At 36.3% G+C, this 21,371-nt stretch overlaps 1 protein-coding gene and 1 long non-coding RNA gene across 2 annotated transcripts; one reads left to right on the top strand and one right to left on the bottom strand.

Moving 5' to 3' along the window:
* Positions 1-3,643: 3,643 nt before the first annotated feature.
* LOC147503677 (uncharacterized) lies at positions 3,644-5,147 on the bottom strand. Its single transcript, XR_015220234.1, has 2 exons — positions 4,790-5,147; positions 3,644-3,946 (listed from the first exon to the last, which is right to left on the bottom strand). It is a non-coding gene; the product is annotated as an uncharacterized LOC147503677 (long non-coding RNA).
* Positions 5,148-18,805: 13,658 nt separating this feature from the next.
* Positions 18,806-19,902, top strand: LOC147503676 (uncharacterized). Its single transcript, XM_086604928.1, has 2 exons — positions 18,806-19,168; positions 19,270-19,902. Exons 1-2 carry the CDS (start codon positions 18,806-18,808, stop codon positions 19,900-19,902), a joined length of 996 nt encoding a protein of 331 aa, XP_086461054.1.
* Positions 19,903-21,371: the final 1,469 nt, after the last annotated feature.

Genomic DNA, 21,371 nt, shown 5'->3' with positions numbered 1-21,371 from the left:
AAAACGTTTTTCATAGAATCTGCAAGTGTATCCATACAATTCAAAATCACTGATTTTAAGATTTAAGATGGGGGATTTACAAACCTATAAAATAAGGGGAGAGTCATGTGCATCAAAACTAACATGACAAACATCAGAGATACGAGGTGTTGAGGAAGAAGTACAGTCAAGTAAAAGAAAAGAATACACCATTAATACCATTGATAATCACAAACCGAAACTGTTGAACATCAACCAGGTAAAAGTAAGGTGTTCTCCTACACCTTCCCTAAAAAATTACACACTCCCACAACTTTGTCAAAGTAAATTCACATTTTCTAACTCTGTATAATTCTATGCCCAAACAAAGGGTAATGCAAAGGAATTTAATAAACTCACACACACAAATGTAGTTTTTCAAACAATGCTTTCCCATTCATGATTCTCGATCGCTCCTACAAACTATTAAATCTTTATCAGCGGGCCCGAACTTGTTGATGTGAACCCAAAGAAAAATTAGGATATGAGATATCATTGTGGGTTTCACTGCTGCCTCTACTGCAGGAGATTTGTTCATTGCTCTCCAAACAGTGCCTTGCTCATTAGATGATTAGGAATTGTTTTGGCTCATGGATTAGCATCATGCGCTTTTAAGAAGAGATTAAATTGAGAGGAGATAAAAATAATGATAATTGCATAAACTAAAAAAAGTTATGTAAAGAAGAAGAACAAAAAATAAATTAAGAGCGGTTATTATTTATCTGATAAGTAGTTATTTTGCAAGGGCGAAAAAGTAAAGAAATTATCTCAAAAAAATCATAGGTGGTGGGCAGTCTCGAGTCAAAAGCCCAAATTCTAATGATTTTCTATAAAACAATACTTATGCCGATGAAAAGAAATTAGGGGTATTAAAACCCAAAAAAATTATTGGTCCGGATTTTAAGTTGTTTTTTTTAAAACCAGGCTAGAGAGCCCAATTTCTTGTATATATCTAAAATACTTTAAAGATTACGCCTCTTATCTACAGTGGGGCAATAGTATTTTATTATTTTTTTAATGTATCTCTTGGTTACTTGGTCATTTGTTATTTGCCCATCTATTTTTTGATATTTACCTAATTTATCCTATTTAAAAGAGAGAGAGAACAGTTGTTAGGCATAAAAGAGAGAAAGATATGGTTGGATGAAGAGAGGAAAAAAAAACGTGCATAGCACGTACACCATTCTAGTATATATATATATCGGTTTGGCTAGGTAGACAGCCAAAACCGAAACAACCATAGAACAACCTATTTCGAACCGTTAGATCATCCAAACATTAAATTTCGAAATCTAAACAGAGTAGGGGGTATCGAAATCAAACTTACGAAGGGTTTCCTCTCTCCTCCTCTCCTATTCCTCTCTCCAGCACCAAAATCATTCTAGCTTCCTTAAGGCCGAAATCATTCCTCTCTCCAGCACCGAAACTTATCCCTTTAAATGTTTCTTCTGCTAGATATGGCCTCCTCATGGTTTCGGATCTTTGAGACAAGGAGTATGGGAGTGATTATGTAAAAGGTACATCTTCGCTTACCATTGTTTTTGCGGAATACTATACTTCATATGTATACTTGTTGTGGAGTTACTGATGTTGCGAAAAGGTTTTTTGATAAAATGGGTGAAAAAGATGTTGTGACTTGGAATATTATGATTACCCATTTGAGTAAGCAGGATGATGATATGGAGTTGGCTAGAAAATTGTTTGATGAAACGCCTGAGAGAAGTGTGAGGTCTTGGTAGGAGAGTTCATGAGTATTTGAATCAGTTTGTAATACTTTGATTGACATGTATATCAAATGTGGTTGTTTAGAAATTGCTCCGGATGTTTTTTATGAGATGAAAGAATGAACGGTTGTGTCATGGTCGACTATGATTGGAGGTTGTGCACCTGAAGCTTTTCTTTAAGATGTCTCGTATTGGTATTCGACCAAATGGGGTGATCTTTGTTGGACTCTTGCATGCTTGTAGCCATATGAGATTAGTAGATGAGGGCCGTGGATTTTTCAGTAGCATGACTAGAGATTATGAGATTATTCTTCAAATTGAGCATTACGGTTGCATGGTTGATCTCCTTAGCAGGTCAGGGCTCCTTCAAGAAGCCCATGAGTTCATTAAGAACATGCTTATCAAGGCCAATGGGGTTGTGTGGAGTGCCCTCCTTGGTGGATGTAAAGTTCACAAAAATGTGGAGTTGGTTGAAGAAGCTATCAAGCACCTTCTGGTTTTAGATCCACTTAACGACGATTACTACGTAGTTTTATCAAATGTATATGCAGATGTAGAGTGGTGGGAAGACGCGTGCGGCAAGGTTAAGAATGTATGCAGGGCTCCCTGATTTTATTTCTATCTGTCTTGTTGTCTGCCTGCTGCTGCTGCCGCCTACTGCTGCTGCAGGGTTTTAATCGTTGCCTTGCACCATGCTTCTTGGCATTTTGTTCGTGTAAATAGCCACAAATTTCTGGCAGTTGGAAAGAAAAAAAATACTAGAGTTGTTTTGGAGTTATCTGCTTCACGTCATTGTAAATCATTTGTGTAAGTTTCAATCTAGTGAGGAACCTTGCATCCAAAATATAGGCTGTTTCGGAAGTGCTTGATCTTGATTATCTCGGCTAGTCAAATTGTCGGTTCTCTAGCTTAGTCGCCTTGTTAAGATTTAAAATAAAAATCTCTTGTAGTAAACTGTGGTCTGGAGTAAAGAGGCCAACTTGACGTCCTCCGTTCTACCTAGAACCTGTAAAGAATTCCAAGGGTCATCGCCATCATTTTTTGTAGAAAGTCGGTATGACATGCAGGGATCAGATTTTGGGCTAAAAAAATTGGGAACCTTTCAAGCAGCAGATCCATGTGGCATGAATTTTTGGTAAAAGAAACATCTTTGACATAAAGAAAAACAATGTAGGTGATATCAGTCATCAAACTTGTATGCAGATCTTGCATGTGGTTGTACTAAATTTGTGATATATTTTGTTATCCACTTTTTAACATCATCAGTTACAGGTAATTAGCATTACTAAAGCTTTGATAGTCCCCAAAAAAACCGATGTGTTTGTGCAACTCTTGTTACTAAGCATATGTATATGACTTAATTTTGTAGCTGAATATTTTCTATTAATTTAGCTAAGTCCCGACTGTTTACCAGGTCTTATGAAGTTATAAGTATTCTCATAGTTCTTTCGCTACATAGAGGTGTTACTTGCCTGAAAATTGGCTCTGACTTGCATTCTAATTTAGTGACACCAACTTTCTTCGTTGAACTTTACAGGTTTGCGCTCACATTAGAAGCTTAAATTTGTATCAAATAGTTTGACCCAGATTGAATCCATTGCATGCACTCTTTCCTAACCCTTTGACCATCGTATAGACTATATAATCAGTAGTAATATGTATTTATCACACCACTCAAAGATAAGAAAATTTCAGTTGAAACATGAAGTTTTTCTAACCATGTAAAAACATTCAAGTTACATTCCTCAAGGTTTACTACAAGTTTGAGCAGACATAAGTTACATTCCTCAAGGTTTACTACAAGTTTTAGCTGCAGACATTTTCATCTCTAACGTGTCTTTCTCACAAAATAATTAAAGTTTTCATTCAAAGAAAAAAGGATTTACTGAACACGAGCAATATTATCTGAAAAGAAATTCCTTTTACATTCATTTCTGTTTCATCTTATACAATGCACAGAAGAGCCGAGAAAGTCGAATGCCTCATCGTCTAACTTATCTAAAAAAACAATGGTTATCAGTCGTACTACAGGTTGCACACATTGAAAATCTGCAACCAACCCCTATGACTAAATTTTAGCTAGTACTATTACAAGTTGACATTTTCACTTCTTATTAGTTCTTCTCCCCTCCGGACTTGAATGTCAGCCATTTAAATGAATATTCTAGCAGTTGTGCATTCTGTTGCAGCAACCAATATCAGATCTGTGTAACAAAAAGAAGGGAAAACAAGGAAAAAAGAGTCAGAAATTCACAAAATGATAATAATATACATACAACTTACTGAAAAAATATATATTAGCAAAATTCTAGGGATAGCATAAGAACATGAGCAATGTTGGTTGTATTCGACTACCTGCATAGCCTGCAGGAAACAATGTCAAGTAATGGAAACCGAGTAGACTGACAAATATGCAATCAGTATACTTAGATGTGATAAGCCTCAAGTAAGGGGAAAATAGTAGCCGAAACACTTGTTCCAATCCCTCATTAAGCTAACATAATGGTTCCATGAGTTTTTCTGGCGGTGAGAGCATATATACTGACAAGGAGCAAACCAGAACAGGGTCTGATTTATGCTAAACCAAAGTCCGGCACTTCCCTAATTAAATTGCACGAGAACATTACCAATTATAATCTCAAAAGTCACATTCTAGTGACAGAGGATTTAGCTGTGCGAATTCATGTATATTGCTACTGTACACTTCCTCCAGTGATTTACATTCTAAGGTTCTTTTACTATGAATAGCAAGCACATCACTGTAGCTAGAAGCACACAAACAGACATCATAAACGATGTCGCAAATATGTAACGACTATATTATAAACGAGAATTAAGTGCAAAAGTCCCTTCACAAAGCTTGCACAAACACACACACATCTTCAAAGTAAACCATGCTATCATGCCTTGATATAAAAACTGCAGTAGTATGATATATATGACTGGCATAATACCAAGTTAAATCTACAAAGGTACCAAAATTGGGGGGTGTGTGTGTGTTGGGAGAGGCGGGGGCAGTGGGGGACCAACGGTAAGCGAAGATGTACCTTTTACATAATCACTCTCATACTCCTTGTCTCAAAGATCCGAAACCATGAGGAGGCCATATCTAGCAGAAGAAACATTTAAAGGGATACGTTTCGGTGCTGGAGAGAGGAATGATTTTGGTGTTGAGGAAGCTGGAATGATTTCGGTGCTGGAGAGAGGAAACCCTTCGTAAGTTTGATTTCGATACCCCCTACTCTGTTTAGATTTCGATATACAAAATTGACATACTAAATTGACATACGCATTCCAAAAGCAAATTTGCACATTGAACTAAGGGCTGATTTTTGGTAGAGATGACTTACCTATTATGGATAGTATCTCCACAAAAAATCACCTCAATCGGATATGTCTAGTCTTGTCAAAAGAGTGTCAAAAGAGTGTTAAAATTCTGGATCGTCAGATAAATTTCTAATTTGAACTCAATTTTTGGTATAAATAATAGTTTGTTTTTACTTTACCATTATTATTTTTCAAAAATATAAAAAATTTAGGATAATATCAACTTAGATAAGGTTTAGGATAACTAGGATAAGGTTTAGGATATTACCAACCTTTTCTCTAAAGTGAAAAGTCACTTGTCTTTAGGTTGAAGTTTACTAACTTACTAAGTGTTAGAAGTTTGATCAACTTGGACCGTTTGGATGCATGAGGCGAGTAGTGCAACAATACGCTCACGCATTTCAAATCAACTTGAAGATTAAATTTATAATATTTGACATTGTTCTTTTCATTAATGTAGTTAAGTAGTTATATAGTTAAGTAGTTAGTATTTTATTTACATTGGAGAAGTTAAGCCCACGAAGGCAAAGTTGTAAATTATTGGTTGTGCCACATTTTCAACCTGACTTGTGGGTTTAGTTAGTCAAAATTTGTAACCGAACAAAGAGCTCGAACGGTTGGGTTTGATTCTTAGATCACGTGCCAACCAATGCCGACTAAACCTTAAGCAGCGTGTAAGCACGGCTTGAGAGGTAAACTTTTAACCTCCTCGCAACTCCCAATCAGAGGATACTTGGTGTTTACAAAAGCATGCTTGTGTGACTTCGTGTTTCACTTCCGCATTATCCTGTATTTACTTTAATGCGCATAAGGCTAAACCCGAGCCAAATAACAACCATTGGGAAGTCATTACCTAATGTAGATAAACCGGACAATGCTTGTTACTTGAGGCTCAAAAAAAAAAAAAAAAATCAGTCAACTAAAGCCCAAAGTAGTCACGCTCCTCTAGAAAAGGACAAAACTATAGCCACGAGGATTTAGAGTAATTAATTACCATATTCCAGTGGACCAACTACCTTCCTCACTCCCCTTCCCCAGATTCACAGTGAGTGAGTTTCTTGGTAGCACACCACTTGGTGAAGTGATTACTTACTATTCTGAGTCGTGTAGTAGATCCCACATAGTTTCGTGCCCAATTGTTTGTTTGAACAGGGCATAGTAATTTATAGACCAAATAAATATTTTCAAAAATCCAAAAAAATGAATTTTTGGTGCTTGTGCATCATCCTTGTTTGAGCATCCATGGCTTATCAATATGAATTTTGTGTGGAGTGATGAAAGACCAACATTTGTTACAAAATTGGAAAATCTGGATCAGTTATACTTTAGATTTCCCTAGAGTGTAGTAATTAAGATCCCATTTGTTCCTCATGGTGGAAACTTTTTTTTATGTAACTTTATATTTATATTAATATATTCACATTTTGCCTACAAAAAAAATATGCATCGCAACCGTCATGGAATTACAATGCAAACTCAGAACCCTGTTCTTTTTGCGGTAGTCCTTATCACTGGTTATCTCATTGTCCACCATATATCGAGTTCGAGCATACTATGGGAAACTCTTATAATTATGAACCTCAATTTTCAAATTTCCTGAGTATACACCCAAGAGTTTTCTAGTAATGCCGACAATTCATGGAATTCCACCACAAATAGTCAACCACCATTCATATCTCCACCTGGTCAGTCAGATTACAGTTTCATTAACGGTCCATCACCATACATATCTCAGTCCATACCAAATTTATATTCCACTCCACCATCTATCACAGACCAACTCTACCAAATAATGGCCGAACAATAAAAAACAATTCAAGAAATGACACAAACCTTGTGTTTTCTCCAATCCAATTCAAATGATACCTTCTCTGACCCTGATATTCATGACCAATCAAATCTCCATCAACCTCCACCTGACTTTCGTGAGAATTCCAACTATTATGACGATGACTATATGCCTGAAGTCACAGTTTCTCTCACATGCCTGAGAAAACTCTGGCAAAAGAAACTCAAGAACCTGTGTTGGAGATTAACTCGACAAACTTGAACAATGACATTGAGAAAATTTATGAAGATATAGGAAGAGAGGAAAAAGAAAATCAAGTGCCCAAAAAAGAGGATATAAAATCTATGGTGGAACGAGGATTTCAATTTACTTTGGCTGTTCAAGACTAAACAATGGAACAAATTTGTGACATCCTTATAATTTCTGAAATGAACCACAATTATGTGAATACGCCCCAGCCAGATAAATAGTCTTCTGAGTTCTCGAGAGTATGCGATGAGCCACCACCCAACCACCATTCTCCCAAATTAACACCTCTTACCATTCACCCATCTAACATCACCAAGCTATATGTCTCTCCTTTATTTCAAAAAAACCTCCATTTCAAACTTGAACCAATCGCCTCCGAAATACTTCAAAATTTTATCAATCTTCCCAGTAAAGAGACTTTGCCCAATATACAAACACAAGAGTTCATCATTTCAGTAGTTAAGAAACCTAGTATGTCCTGTACCCCATAATTTGAGCCTCGTGAAGGACAACTACTACCACACTCATACTCTCTTAGACAATTCAAACATGATGGGTTATTGCATAAATTTCATGATTTTCATAATTTTGAGATCATTCATAATTTTGAGATTATTCATAATTTTCTAAACCTTCACAGTAAATAGACTTTGCCCATATACAGACGTAAGAGTTCATCATTTTAGTAGTAGAGAAACATGATATGTCCTATTCCCTATAAATTGAGCCTCATGAAGGACATATACTACCAACCTCCCACTCTTTTGGACAATTTAAACATGATGAGTTATTGAATAAGTTCCATGATGGGTTACACAAACATCCTCTTATCATTCTGCATCTTACATTCCAAATACATCATTTCATTCCATTTGGGGGTGTATTCTTTCATATGTTTTTCTATAAAGATTCCCAACTGTTTAGACTATTAGTATATAGTTAACAACATATCATCCATCTCATATGCATAGTCTTGGAGAATCTGACTTAAAACATCCCCACATATAGTCTTGAATATCTGACTATAAAAGATTCATATTATGTTTTCTCGATACATTCCATGGGAGTGCATCATTAAGGTAACCAGGCCCTCCTCTTGGAGTGTGTGGTTGTAAGTGTTAGAGCCTTAGTCCACGTATATCTCTTATATTCTTTGTAAAATACTTTTTACTCGTCATTTGAGTAAATGAGACCCTGTGGAGCGAGTATACAATTTTCTTTTTCTTTATTTTATGTTTTTTTTTCAACATAATTGTTGTTTTCCCCATTCTCTTAATGCAAGATTCTCGATACATCAATAGTTATGTGATTTTTCCAAAACAAAATGGGTAATGGATTCTACACAAACTAACCCCTAGAAAAACACAATCTAGGGGCGGTTTGAGATCAGTTTTGCTTACTAAGGGTCACCTCTATCACCATGCTATTCGCACGGGTCAGGACATTTAATGTCTTGCACAGTAATTCCCCCCAACACACACATAACTGAAGCCACAGTTTGATTGGATTGGGTTCAATAAAGAGCCGACACGAAAGTTGCCCAAGATCACCTGTTATGGTTGGTTTTAAAAATTTAGAGTTAAAGAATCATTGTTTTTGGGTACGAGTATCTTTATAACATCTCTACATAGTTTTCAAAACCTAAGGATTTAAAAATGAAAATTATACTCCCCGGAGTAACCAAAATGATACTGGATCAACGTATAATTTTATCTTCTTGTCAAACCCTCTATATGGTTAGAGATACCTTTAGATTGAGAAAAACAAATTACTCTAAACACACACACAATACACACACATTTTATATGTGTTTGTTTAGATAGTTGTTTATGTACTTTACATCTCGCACTCTTTAGTGTAATAATAATCATGCATGCATGTTAGATTTTCTGCATTATGTATGTTTTCAAAAAAAAAAAAAAAAAAAAAAAAAAAATCCAAATATTTTATAGTAGAATAATTATGTATCTTACTATTACAATAACCCTTGTATTTCTCGTTCTATATCCAACAACCCACGCTCCAAACTTGTTTGGGGGTAGTATATTTTCATCAAGAAGAACATAATACAGGTGTACTGCTGTTTTTGCTCATGTTTCTATGGTAATCTCTTTCCTTATCTCTTTATACTTTGAGGACAAAACATATTTATGTTTTGGGGTGGTATAGTAACATTTTGCAAAAACTAGGATTTCTTATATTAGATATATTAGTATGTTTCCTTTTTTCTTAATTTTTTTTTCGAAAAAGACCATTTTTTTTTTGTTTAGTAGTAAAAGTCTTGTTTCCTTTTTCTATAATGAATAAATAGTCTAGAAGTCTCATTATAGCAATAGAGTAAAGATTCGTTATTCGAACTTAGACTAATATACGTACAATAGTTTCTACATCTTTTCATGAATGACATGCATAAGCATTTGATTGTATATAGCAGTGAGTTTTTGAGATCAAGGTTAGAACAATTAAGTTTCATATCCTGTGGGAATCTAGCCAAAAGCCTCATCTGAATGATTATTGAGTGATGACGCAAAGGATGTCTAGATAGAAAGACCACACGTCCACTTGCTTAATCACCATGCCATATCTTAGGAGAGAATTTAGGCCATTTTTGGATCGATATAGCCAAATAGACGTTAAAAACCCAAAAAGATAGTTTTTCCTCTAGTTACCCCTTTTGAACCTTCAAAAATTTCTAAAAGCCATTTTATTCTTCGCCATCAATTCTTAACCCATTATAACACACAATAAAAAGCTTACCCAGTTGACGAGTTGAGAATTGGATGAGTATCAGAAAAAGAGAAGAGAAGACCTTATACAAAAACATAACAGTTAGTTGTTTCGATAAGAAAGAAAAAAAAGAAAGACCCATAAAAAAACCCCCAAAACTCCAAAAAAAATTGAAGGAGTAAAAAATTGAATCTCCCAAAAATTCAAAATCAAATGGAGTCGATATCAAAAAGAGAAGCAAAAAGAAACAAAAACAAAGTTAGAACTGCCAAAAATCAAAATCATATGGAGTCACAAAGCCAAATGGCTAAATAATGAATCATAATTCGGAAGCAAAGAACAAAACAAGGTTCTTCTCTAGTTACAAGTATCTTGAAGACCCAATTTCTCAACTTATTAGATTTTGTTTTCCCTTCCTTTTTCTTTTTAAACCATCACCTTAGCCCCGTAACTCCTAATAAAATACCTTTCGCTCGATTAGTAATAATATGGTGTGATAGTAAGTGACAATTATGATCAATCGACCTCGATTTTCTTTGGAAGTCATTTGTGTATATAAGAAATATAAAGGCCCGTTGCATTTGAGAGAACGAAACTTAAGTGAATCTATAAGAGAGTTTGAGTTTTAACACATCCCTGTGAGAACCCACCTTAAGGACGCTCTCCAAAAGTTTTAGAAACGACTCTGCTTTTGCATTTCATTACTCATGTTTGCGCATTTATCTTTAGATGATTTAATTACAATACATATGTTATTCTAAGTTCAAAGGAGCTTGTCCTTATTCCCCGCTAATGAGATGTGTAGACTTATGAGAATAAATAAGGAGACAAAACTCTTTGTACTAGATAGAGGAAGTTTGTGAGTACCTTATCTGGAAAACTCTCACGAGGCTTAAGCTCGTCCACTAGGGAATTTCTAGTGGTTTAAGGCCTTATTACATATGGTCAATGCAATCACACTCCGCAAAACGAGATTTGGATAATAAATCACACATTTGTTAGTTTAGTTTTCTCTCTCATCTTTGCTTGAGGACAAACAAAATATTGTTTGGGGGTTGTTGATCAGCTCCCAAATGTGCATTTTATTATCTTTATATTACTACATTACAACCTTTCTTACACATATTAAACAGACAACTCATAGCTTTTGCTGCCTTTTGCAGGTTACATGCCATTTTAGACCACTTATCATAAAAGATGTATTTTAGCACTAAAATGAGCTCTATTAATACTTCTTATGAAGACTCGAGCATGTATGAAAAAGTGGTGGAAAAAGTCAAAGTCAAAGGTCAAGGACTCAAACCGAAAAGACTGGAGATGGATGGCCTTGAATCTAAAGTAGCCTTGCTAAAAAACCTAGTTTGCTCAAGAAGAAAGAGGAAAAGCAAAAGCATAATAGAAAAAAGAAAAGTAAAAAGCAAATGTGTGAGGTGTCTCAATTGTAGAGGGAGAGGGCAAATCAATCATTGTAAAAGTGGGAGTATAAAAACAAAAAGTAGGGAGAGAAAGCATTATACAATTTTTGGTTTGACAACCCAAAAATTAAGATAAATTTTATCATACTTTCTTAGGCAGATTTACATTATTGCAATTTATTTTCTTGTTTTGTTATTAATTTATTTTAATCTATTTGCTTTCTTGTGTTCATTGCATTCAATACTTGGTTTCAAATATTTGTTTTCAATACTTGTTGTTTTCAATCTTTTCATTCCAATCAACTTGTCTCTACATTTCTTTGTCATTTAAGCTCAAGAACACTAGTTACACTCATTGAAAACATCAATGAGTGTAACTTGGTGATAAAGTTATCTCTTTTCCTCTCATGTCTTTCATGTTTTAATCCCATTCAACTTCATTATTTTCAATTTTTTCCTCTCTTAACAACTAGTCTTTCAATACTCTTTTAGATGTAGGAAAAAAAAAAATGAATAAGAAAAGTTGACAAGTTTTTATTTCATTCATCATCATTCCTCCCATCTTAAGATTTAGGATGAACTTCACGAGGCGTTTAACCATTCTTTAATGGCAAAAGGTCTGATGGAGTTGATATTGTTGGGAGTGAATCGTAAGAGGGTGGAACCAATGGGTGTGATAGAGTTGCTGGTGGCGGCTGGAGCAGATTAGTGTTGGGGGCTATCGTGTAAGTGTCTTGGTTTTCTATTGTTGCTGATGGTTTTTCATTTGTCCTTTTGCTGAAGTATGTGATGTTGTTTGTTTTTCAGAAAATGCTCTTTGTAGAACAGCTGGTGACACTTTCTTCGGTTGGTGTTGTGTAACTTGGAGAAAGAAAACTGAGATAAATGAGTTGAAGAATCTTGTGTGGGAGCTGGAGGTCATGAACAAGACTTTGGGTTCGGATTTGCAATCGACCCAAGAGTTAGTGGCAAAGGCCAAGAAAGAGGCAAATGAGTGTATGCTGATGCATGCGACTGATGATGAGCAGGACTTGCGGGCGCAACTTCAGAAGATGTATGATGAGCAAGAGGTCATTTTGAAAGATGAGAAGGGACGATTTGAGTGGATAGAGGAGTGGATGGATAAATATGTTGAACTGGCCAACAAGCGTGTAGATAGGTAGATTCGGTTGGCTGGGTATCTTGCGGATGGTCATCCAATTCTTGCTCCTGGTGCTATGATTGAGGAAAATTTTCCAAGTGAAGATGGTAAGTCATCTGCGTTTTTCGTGTACCCGAGCCAGACGGATGATGACCACGCTAAGGAGGAGGTGTCATCTCAGGTGGCTGTTGAAGTGTCGTACACTGGGAAAGGAAAAGTGGTGGTTGAAAATGTTGGAGATGATACTGTTGGAGTGAGTTAGAGTGGAGCAGCTAGAGATGTTACATATGAACAAGTTGCAGATGCAGCTGGAGTGGGCAGATTGAATGTTGTGGAAAATGTACCCACTTCGAATGTTGCTGCTAATGTTCTCATGGTTTGATTTTTCTGAGTGTTGGTGAGGATTCCTTTTAATGTTGTGGCCATTGATGGATTGATACAATAGAGTGTGTCTTTGTGCAGCTCTTCTTTTATTTTACTAAAGTATATGTATGTGGAAATAGCGAGTCATTCTCCACATGGGGAGTCCCAGGTGGGGACTCGTTGTAGGAATTGTTTCTTGAATCTGTTGTTTATTTATTTGAAAGTACTTGTCTTGTCTTCATATGATATGCATATCACTGTAGTGTGTTTTGCATAGGGAATATTCTTCTGTATGGGGACCGGTGATTTTTTTTGTTTTGTGTTGAATGAATCTGGACTTCTTGGAAAGAGTAGCTTCCTCTTGGCTTTTATGAGGGAAATCACGCGTGATTTGACTTATCACAGAGGGGTGACAGATGGTGACCATGCGGTGGTGAGTTGTATTATGAGTTGGATAGTCGTTAATGGATGTGGAGGTACAAAGATCAAGATAGCTAGACTTGACATATGAGACTTGGATCTTTCATGGATTTTGTGACAATCATGACCATTGAGTCATGTGTTGCTCGAAGGGTTCAGCGGTGATGAGTTGGCCTATTTAAACTGGCTCTTGAGTCATTGTCATTTTCGTACTTTGTGATTTTTGCCATTTCTTGCTACCGCTTTGGCTTATGGTTTCCCTTTCTTTCTGTCTCCTTGTTATTTGTAGGTTGTTTTGTATTTGTGTTGTGGTAGTTTTCAAGGGTTGAGGAGGAGTTCTTTGTAATGAGAGGGGGAAAAATGAGAAGAAGGAAGAAGTCGCGTCGTGGTTATGGTGGTGGAAAGATTTTTCAGGTGGTGGGTGGGTGTTTAAATGCTCTGGAAGTGGCAGTGTGTTGTTGGAGAAGATGGCTGAGGAAAATGTCTGTTATGAGGCATTTTCTTGGTGGAAAGGCAGAGTTACTAGTCTATATGGAGTGTGGACTGGTGGTGGAAGTCGTTGTTTCACTCGACTTCGTCTTATGGAATGTATGGTGTGGGGAAATGATGCGCCACAGATGTGAATGATGTGGTTGCATCGCCCAAGGAAGCTATGTTCGTGTAAGGCCATGCAAATATCTTGTTGTATGCTTATGCAGAGCGGGTGTGGGTGCCATGGCGTTTCAGGAGGCGTGGATTTGACAAGGAAGAGATATCGTTTCGGAATTGATGGCAACGAGATGTATTTCAGCAAAACATACTTGATTAAGTGCCTTAGATGTCTGAGTGTTTACTGTCGGGTGCTGTTCCTTGCACGAGAATTGGTTTTGCACTAGTAGTAAATAGATCTTTTGTCGTGGAAGATCTCGTGTCCGTACGTGGGGTGTAAAATCGACTTTGGTGGGGATGATGTCACACTGCACTAGCTTACTGAGTTGGGTGTGGCCGGGATGTGTGGTTGCCCCATCGTCTCCGGTATTTGCTTTCGAGGGAGATCGAGCGGACCGGTTGGTAGGGGCTTATTAGCTAGGGGTGGTGAAACTCGAGCTACGCTGCTTTCCCAATCACGTGACTGCTTTGGGAGTTGTTTGGTGTTGCATGTAGTCATCTTTGGGATGAAGAAAAGGTGGTCTCGTGCGTTGCTCGTTCTCTCTTTTTGAGGCATATTCATTTTGAGATATTTGATTCTTCTTACATAAGCGATGGTGTTGTGCAGATTGCTGGAAAGAGAGTATAGTAACCTCAGAGATGCCTTGGTAAACTTGATGATGCATGCAACCGTTCTCATAAATTGTCTATGTGAGTTGAACTCTTAGATGTTTTTCTATTGAGTTTGAGAATGGAGCCACTGATTGAGAGATGAGAGATAAAAGATTGTATGATTGTAAATTTGTAACATGAGAATGTATCATTTCTAGAAAATATAATAAGAATTTTGTCTTCTCCTCGTATGCTATTGCTTGTATGTTGTATATTATTGTTTGACTTGTGTGAATGTCAAGCATAGTACAAAATATTGCGATATATCGTGATATATTGCGAAAAATATCGAGATTTCAGAGATGGGTATATAAATATCGCGATATTAATTTGGATAAATACCACTGTAAGTATCGACGATATTTGTTGATATTTCGATGATATGTTTTAATTACGATATTGTCGGAGATAATTGGTGCTGGTGGCGATTTGATTGGAAAGAAAGTGGAGAATTATTGCAAACCGACGAACAAAATAAAAAAAGGCTACTCCTACCCTCTCCCACGCGAGCTTGCCAACCCACGAATTTTGATGGCTAGAAAAGCACCTTCTTCTCCACTCTCGCAATCATCTCACGCTCAAACTCAAACTAAAACTCTGTCAAAAGTGAGCACGAATCAAGGACAATGATGGCTTTGCTTGGTAAATAAATACTTCGGTAATTCTCTACATCAATTTTGTTACAATTTTAATCCCTTACCTACCTTTGAGTTATTAATTATAACTATCTCATTTCATGTTCGAAATTTGTATTGCAGGTGAAACTGTAAAGCTGAATTGATCTCAGTTGGACTAAATTGTCTTTTCCGGCGCTTTTCATAATTATGTGAGCAATATCTGGTGTTTGTGTTTAAGATTATAGCCTTGATCAGCTTGTTAACCATGTTTGTGAAAATGAAAGGTTTTGGCAAGCATATTTCTAGTATATAAACTATAAAGAGAAGTTACTTTATCAGTAGAAGTTTGGGCACCAATGCGCAATCATCCTCTTTGGTATTGATACATCATCGTAGTTGGTTCAGTTTTAATCTTGGTAATTCTGATTGATACCAATTTAATTAGTTGCATTTCTTCTTTCTCTGCAACTCTTTGATTCTTTTGTTGTATTGATTCCAAGCATAGTTTATAATTAATTTTGTCGACTAAAGACTCGTGGTTTAGGAAGAAAAGTAGTTCTAAGTATCAGTCTGCTTGTCTGTCAATCATTCTTCTAATTTGAGAAGCGGAGTAGGTAGCGCCATGCATCAGGGTCAAGACAATCTAGTGTGTTAGTGTGTACATCACTAAGATTTAAAAAAAAAAAAAAAACAAGAACCCTTCGTCAAGCGAAAAAACAAAATGGAAATCCAATAGCAATCCTAACGCAAGAAGTTAGTAGGTCTTTTAATCTATATAAAACGAGTTCCAATCATATTATCACTGTCTTTCAATTAAAAAAACAAGTTCCAATATTTGCTCCCGATTTTAATCCTTGAGCCTAACGCTCAATGTGCAAGTCTATGAGAAAAAAAGAAAATCTCAATCAATTCAAACAAGACACATCTTGAGAGGCCTTGGACGCTAAGAATTTATCTTTTTCCCTGTTTTCGTTGATAATGGGTGAAGCATTTCACTGGAGAAACCTAACTTATTCCATTGTGAAATTCTGAATGTACAAGAAGGCTATAAGTCGTGAAGTTGTCTTTTAGCTAGTTCCATTCCAAGCATAGTTTATAATTAATTTTGTCGACTAAAGACTCGTGGTTTAGGAAGAAAAGTAGCTCTAACTTCTAAACATTATTTTCTTTATAAATGCAACTCCAGTACATAGTTGTCCGATATCACCAAATTAATATAGACTTATTTGTATTCTATACTCTTTAAAGTTTCAATGAGGAGTGGATCCAGTTTATCTATCTTCCCTGCCATACTTCTCTGTTCTATATTTCCGCTTGTACTTAGATTGTCTACAACCAGCTTCTTAGGAAATGAAATAGACTGACTTGCCTTGCTAGCATTCAAATCTCAAATAACTGGAGACCCTTCCAATGTTATGAGCTCATGGAATGATTCTCCCCATTTCTGTAAGTGGGAAGGAGTTGCATGCAGTCATACACATGAAAGAGTGTCAATCTTGAGTCTTGAGTCCAAAGGTCTAATGGGTTATATATCTCCCCACATAGGAAACCTCTCTTTCTTGAGGATCATAAACCTTCAAGACAACAACTTTGGAGGTGCAATTCCTCAAGAGGTTGGTCATTTGCATAGACTGGAACATCTCACTTTGAGTAACAACTCATTAGATGGAAAGATTCCAATTAGTGTTTCCCGATGCTCCAACCTCATAGGCCTCTATTTAGGCCTCAACAATCTTATTGGAAGGATGCCTATGGAATTGGGGTCAATCTTGATTCTTGAGTCCAAAAGTCTTGAGTCTTAAAATTAATATCCAATTTTTCGAATATGAATGCGAATCGGAGTCGGATTTTTGGATAACCGTCTGCACCCCTATGTATAACAATGATATAAGTGGAAATGATGAATATGTTGTTTTCATTTTAATTCTTGTATATAATTTATAGTATTCTTTTGATTCAAGGATTGGTTACTTGACTTAACTGGCATTGGTCGAGATGGTTAAGTAGCTGGTTCTACGAATCATATATATTTGAGTAGTTGGGTACTTGGGTTTATGAGGTATGAGGTTTTAATATATATTATGGAAGTATATTATTTGATTTTCAGGTTATGACAGTTTTTAAATTTATGAAATGTTGAAAATACAAAGGAAACTCTGCCGAATTTTTTTTAGAATGTGATGTTAAGTGGTGGTTTTATATTTGAGTTATGTATATATCATAAGATATTTTGTATTCTTGAAGTCATCTACAAGAGGATTGTACACATCTTTGGTCCTTGTCTTTGAGGGTAGAGCAAACTCTTCCATGAAGTGATATGTACCAAGCTACATCCAAAGGGGTAGATGTGAACATATTATAGTAATTGAGATGAAAATTTTACTGAAGCCTTAAAGCAATTGTCAGACAACAATTTACAAAACTTTAGCAATACAAGTATGTTCTCAGTGGTTGCTTGTTTTTCTATTTTGCAGCATAAGCACAGCTGAAAACTTAGTTGTTGCGCTCTAGGTATGTTGTGTTGTCTCAGTGGTTTGTTCTTCTCCCACTTTTGGTTGTTGCGCACTAGGTACGTGTTGTTTTTATTCCATCAAATATCATTTTTTCTAGTATTTTGAGTAAGAAAGTCGAGCATTTATTAGTAAGAATAATTGAAATAACCTGTTCATTGTTGGTGCAGTAGTGGAGTTTGATTTGTAGTGGTGGAGTTGGCTTCTGATTCTCTTGAGGTAAAACTTCTACCCATTTCGTATACTAGTTTTATTTGTTGTTTGGTATTCAGAAGCAATAACATAGGTAATGAATAAATGTTTTTATAAGGTAACATGCATATATATAAGGGATATATTTTGGTTGTGTGCCATGGTAAAGTCATTTGGTTTGTATATTAGGTAGTGTTAGGATTTATTCTTGGTATAATTATCAAGTGTGCAGGTTATATGTTTTTTATATTTTATTTGTGCATGACTTTAAATTAATTTGAATGGCTAATGTAATTTAACTTGGTATTCAGATTCTATGGATGAACTGATAGTTATAGAATTTATGTTTGTCTTTTTGTTGTTGTTGTTGTTGTTGTTGTTATATATATATATGAGTATTTTAGGCATAATACAGGTGGTCAAAAAGTTGAATAAACAAAGGAAACTCTGTCAAAATATTTTTAGCTCTTTTGTTTTATAAACAAGCAAGTGTTAAAAATATAATGCAATGGTAAAATTGTCTAAATGATTTACACTGTTATTTCTAAGTACATGGAAGATATAATTAGCATTGATTGAGGCATGAATATTAGTATTAGATGTAGGAAAAGCGCCCGATATAGTTAAGGCAACATTGGAATATCAACAAAAGTACACAGTTAGCATTAGAATATTCTTGATATCACTCAAAGTACAGTTTGGTTCCAGAACACGGTGCACCTACGGGTGATCTGAGAGTTCCTACTTGTTTAAAGATTGGTTAATTCCGATCATAAGCCCAGATGCCAGTTTCAAACTTGACTGTAATTGTTTGATATTGTTAATATTTGGATGCTTGACTATTAGAATTAAATGTAGAAAAAGCGCCAGACACAGTTAAGGCAACATTGGAATTTGAGTTATAGGACCACGCACTTGATCCATGTATTTTTAAATAGGAATCATCAAATTTAATTATGTTTTGGTTTGATGTATATATTAAATTATTCTCGTTTGTGATAAATGAGGATAGAAATGCCAAAGGGATTTGATATCGGGTGGGACCACGCTATCCGTATTCCTGGAAATAAAAATGGGACACAGTGCAAATACTGTGATAATATTTTAGCTGGAGGTGGCATTAGAGGGCTTAAATTACATCTTCGCGGAGGGAACAAAAATGTTGGGAAATGCTTGAAGTGTGGAAAGAAAATTCGAGACATATTCCAACAAATAATTGAGTCCGGGAGAAAAGAAATGGAAAAAACAAAGCTCAAGAACATTATAGAGCTGCCATGCATGCACACCCTCCTGGAGAAGACTCAGACGAGGATGACTAATAGTTTGAGATGGCTCAGCAACAATCTAGAGATGAGTACCAGAGGTTCTGCGAGACGGGCTCGTAGGATAGGAGGGCTCCAACTAGAGAGAAGACCAATGTTCCAAGCACAAGCTCTCACAAAGGCAAAGGTGTTATGTCTTTCTTCTCTTGTTCAAAGAGCACTAGGCATCCCGAGCTTATTGATGTTGATTCGACGAGAAGGCCTGATGTTAATCAACCATCTGTCCACCATATGACGCCAGCCGGTAAGTCAAAAGTTGGGATGTTTAAAACAGCTGTGGCTAGATTTGTACTTTGGGGAAACTTGTCTCCAAATGCAGTGGCCAACAACCCATATTACAAGCCAATGTTTGATGAGGCATGTCGCGCCGGTCTTGGAGTGATCCCTCCTTCAGCCTATCAACTACTAAATTCAGAGTTGCAGAGGCTTAAGGCAGAGTGCAAATTGTATATTGACCGTATGAAAATAAAATGGTCTACATATGGTGTCAGTGTTATGTGTGATTCCTGGACTGGTCCAACGCGAGAGTGCTTGATGAACTTCATGGTGTATTGTGGTGGGCTCATGACTTTTGATTCGTCCGTTGATCTATCGAAACACAAGAAAGATCACCACCACTTACTGAAACACATGAGACATGTTGTTGACAAGGTTGGCAAGGAGAATGTTGTTCAGATTGTAACGGACAACGGGGCGAATTTTAAGAAAGCTGGAGAGATGCTTGCAAGAGAAAATGGTATGCTTACAAATATGTTTTATTCTCCCATTTTAGATTCCTTTTGCAAATAGGTTTTTTGTATGAACTGTCTACTTAACTACTTCATGTACAATAGGGTATATCTTTTTCTGGACCCCATGCGCGGCTCATTCTATAGACCTTATCTTGAAAGAATTTTCTTGAGCCCCGTCGAAGAAAGCAATCCTTGATAAGGCGAAGGATATCACATCTTTCATTTATAACCACTCTCGAGTTGTTTCCCTTATGCGGGAAGTGTGTGGTGGAGACTTAGTCCGAGCTGGTCCAACTAGATTTGCCAGTAATTACATGCCATTAAAAAGTTTGCTGAAGAAAAAGAACAAGCTCCAGTCAATGTTTACTTTCAAAGGATATCTTGAAATCAAGAATGATAATCCTACGGTCCAGATGATGATGGTCGAGGATATTATAAACCACCTAGAATTTTGGCAGAATGTGAAGGGGATTGTAGTTGTATTAGAACCCATTGTGGTTTTATTGCAGAAGGTGGATAAGGATGATAAACTGACTATGCCATTTTTACACAGATGGGTAGAAATAACAATTAAGCAAGTTTGGAGGAAGATTCGCTCGCCTGAGTGGATTGTTGAAATCATTAAGAAGAGGTGGAACAACCAATTGGGACACCCATTACACAAAGCTGGTAATATTTTTGTTATGTTGAGGTTTATTTAATTGTACCATAACTGTTGTAAGCTAATATGTATCAAATTTGCTTGTAGCACACTACCTTAATCCTACCGTAATTTACGGCCTTGATAGTGAAAATATTGCATACAATGGGGAGTTCCTCTCATCAATGCAGACAGTCATTAACCAATTGGTCCCAAACCTATCAGATCAATTGGCTTGCTTAAATGAATGTAAAGTTTATTGAGAGGCTTATGGGGTATTCTCTGCGCCAATTCTTGTATATGGAAGAGCCAAAGTCATGCCATGTTAGTTTCATTGTTAACTCACTACAAACTTGTAACTGACTTATTTTAGTTTTAGTCCATACAAAATTATATAATATGGTCTACATTGTTTGTCATTGACGTAGCTGATTGGTGGATGAATGTTGAAGATGGTTATGTCGACCACTTGAAAACGTTAGCTATACGGATCCTCTCACAAACTACCTCATCATCTGGATGTGAGAGGAATTGGAGCACCTTTGGATTCGTACACTCAGTGAAACATTGTAACTTGAGAATCGAGTCACTGGAGGATCAAGTCTTTGTTCACTACAACTTTCTACTGAAAAGCAAGCATGTCTAACTAAAAAACCAATTCGAAGAAGAAAAGAAGATCTTGGACCTCACATCATTGTACCCAGTTAATAATGACTCAGACTGTCCTATTTTTATTGGATCAATGATAGAGAGAGAACCCTCGAGGCATTATTAGATGAATACGGTCGTCCTAATTCATACATTGCAGAGCAACCTGGTGTGCCAATAGATGGAAATTAGGAACCTGTTTTGGATCCCAATCCTAAGGATAACTTTGAAGCAGCTCA

Source organism: Coptis chinensis, chromosome 4 (genome assembly GCF_015680905.1).
Source record: "Coptis chinensis isolate HL-2020 chromosome 4, ASM1568090v1, whole genome shotgun sequence".
NCBI classification, from domain to species: Eukaryota; Viridiplantae; Streptophyta; class Magnoliopsida; order Ranunculales; family Ranunculaceae; genus Coptis; species Coptis chinensis.
The sequence above is the reverse complement of the archived record's forward strand: the minus strand, read 5'-3'. Positions and strand labels throughout refer to the sequence as shown.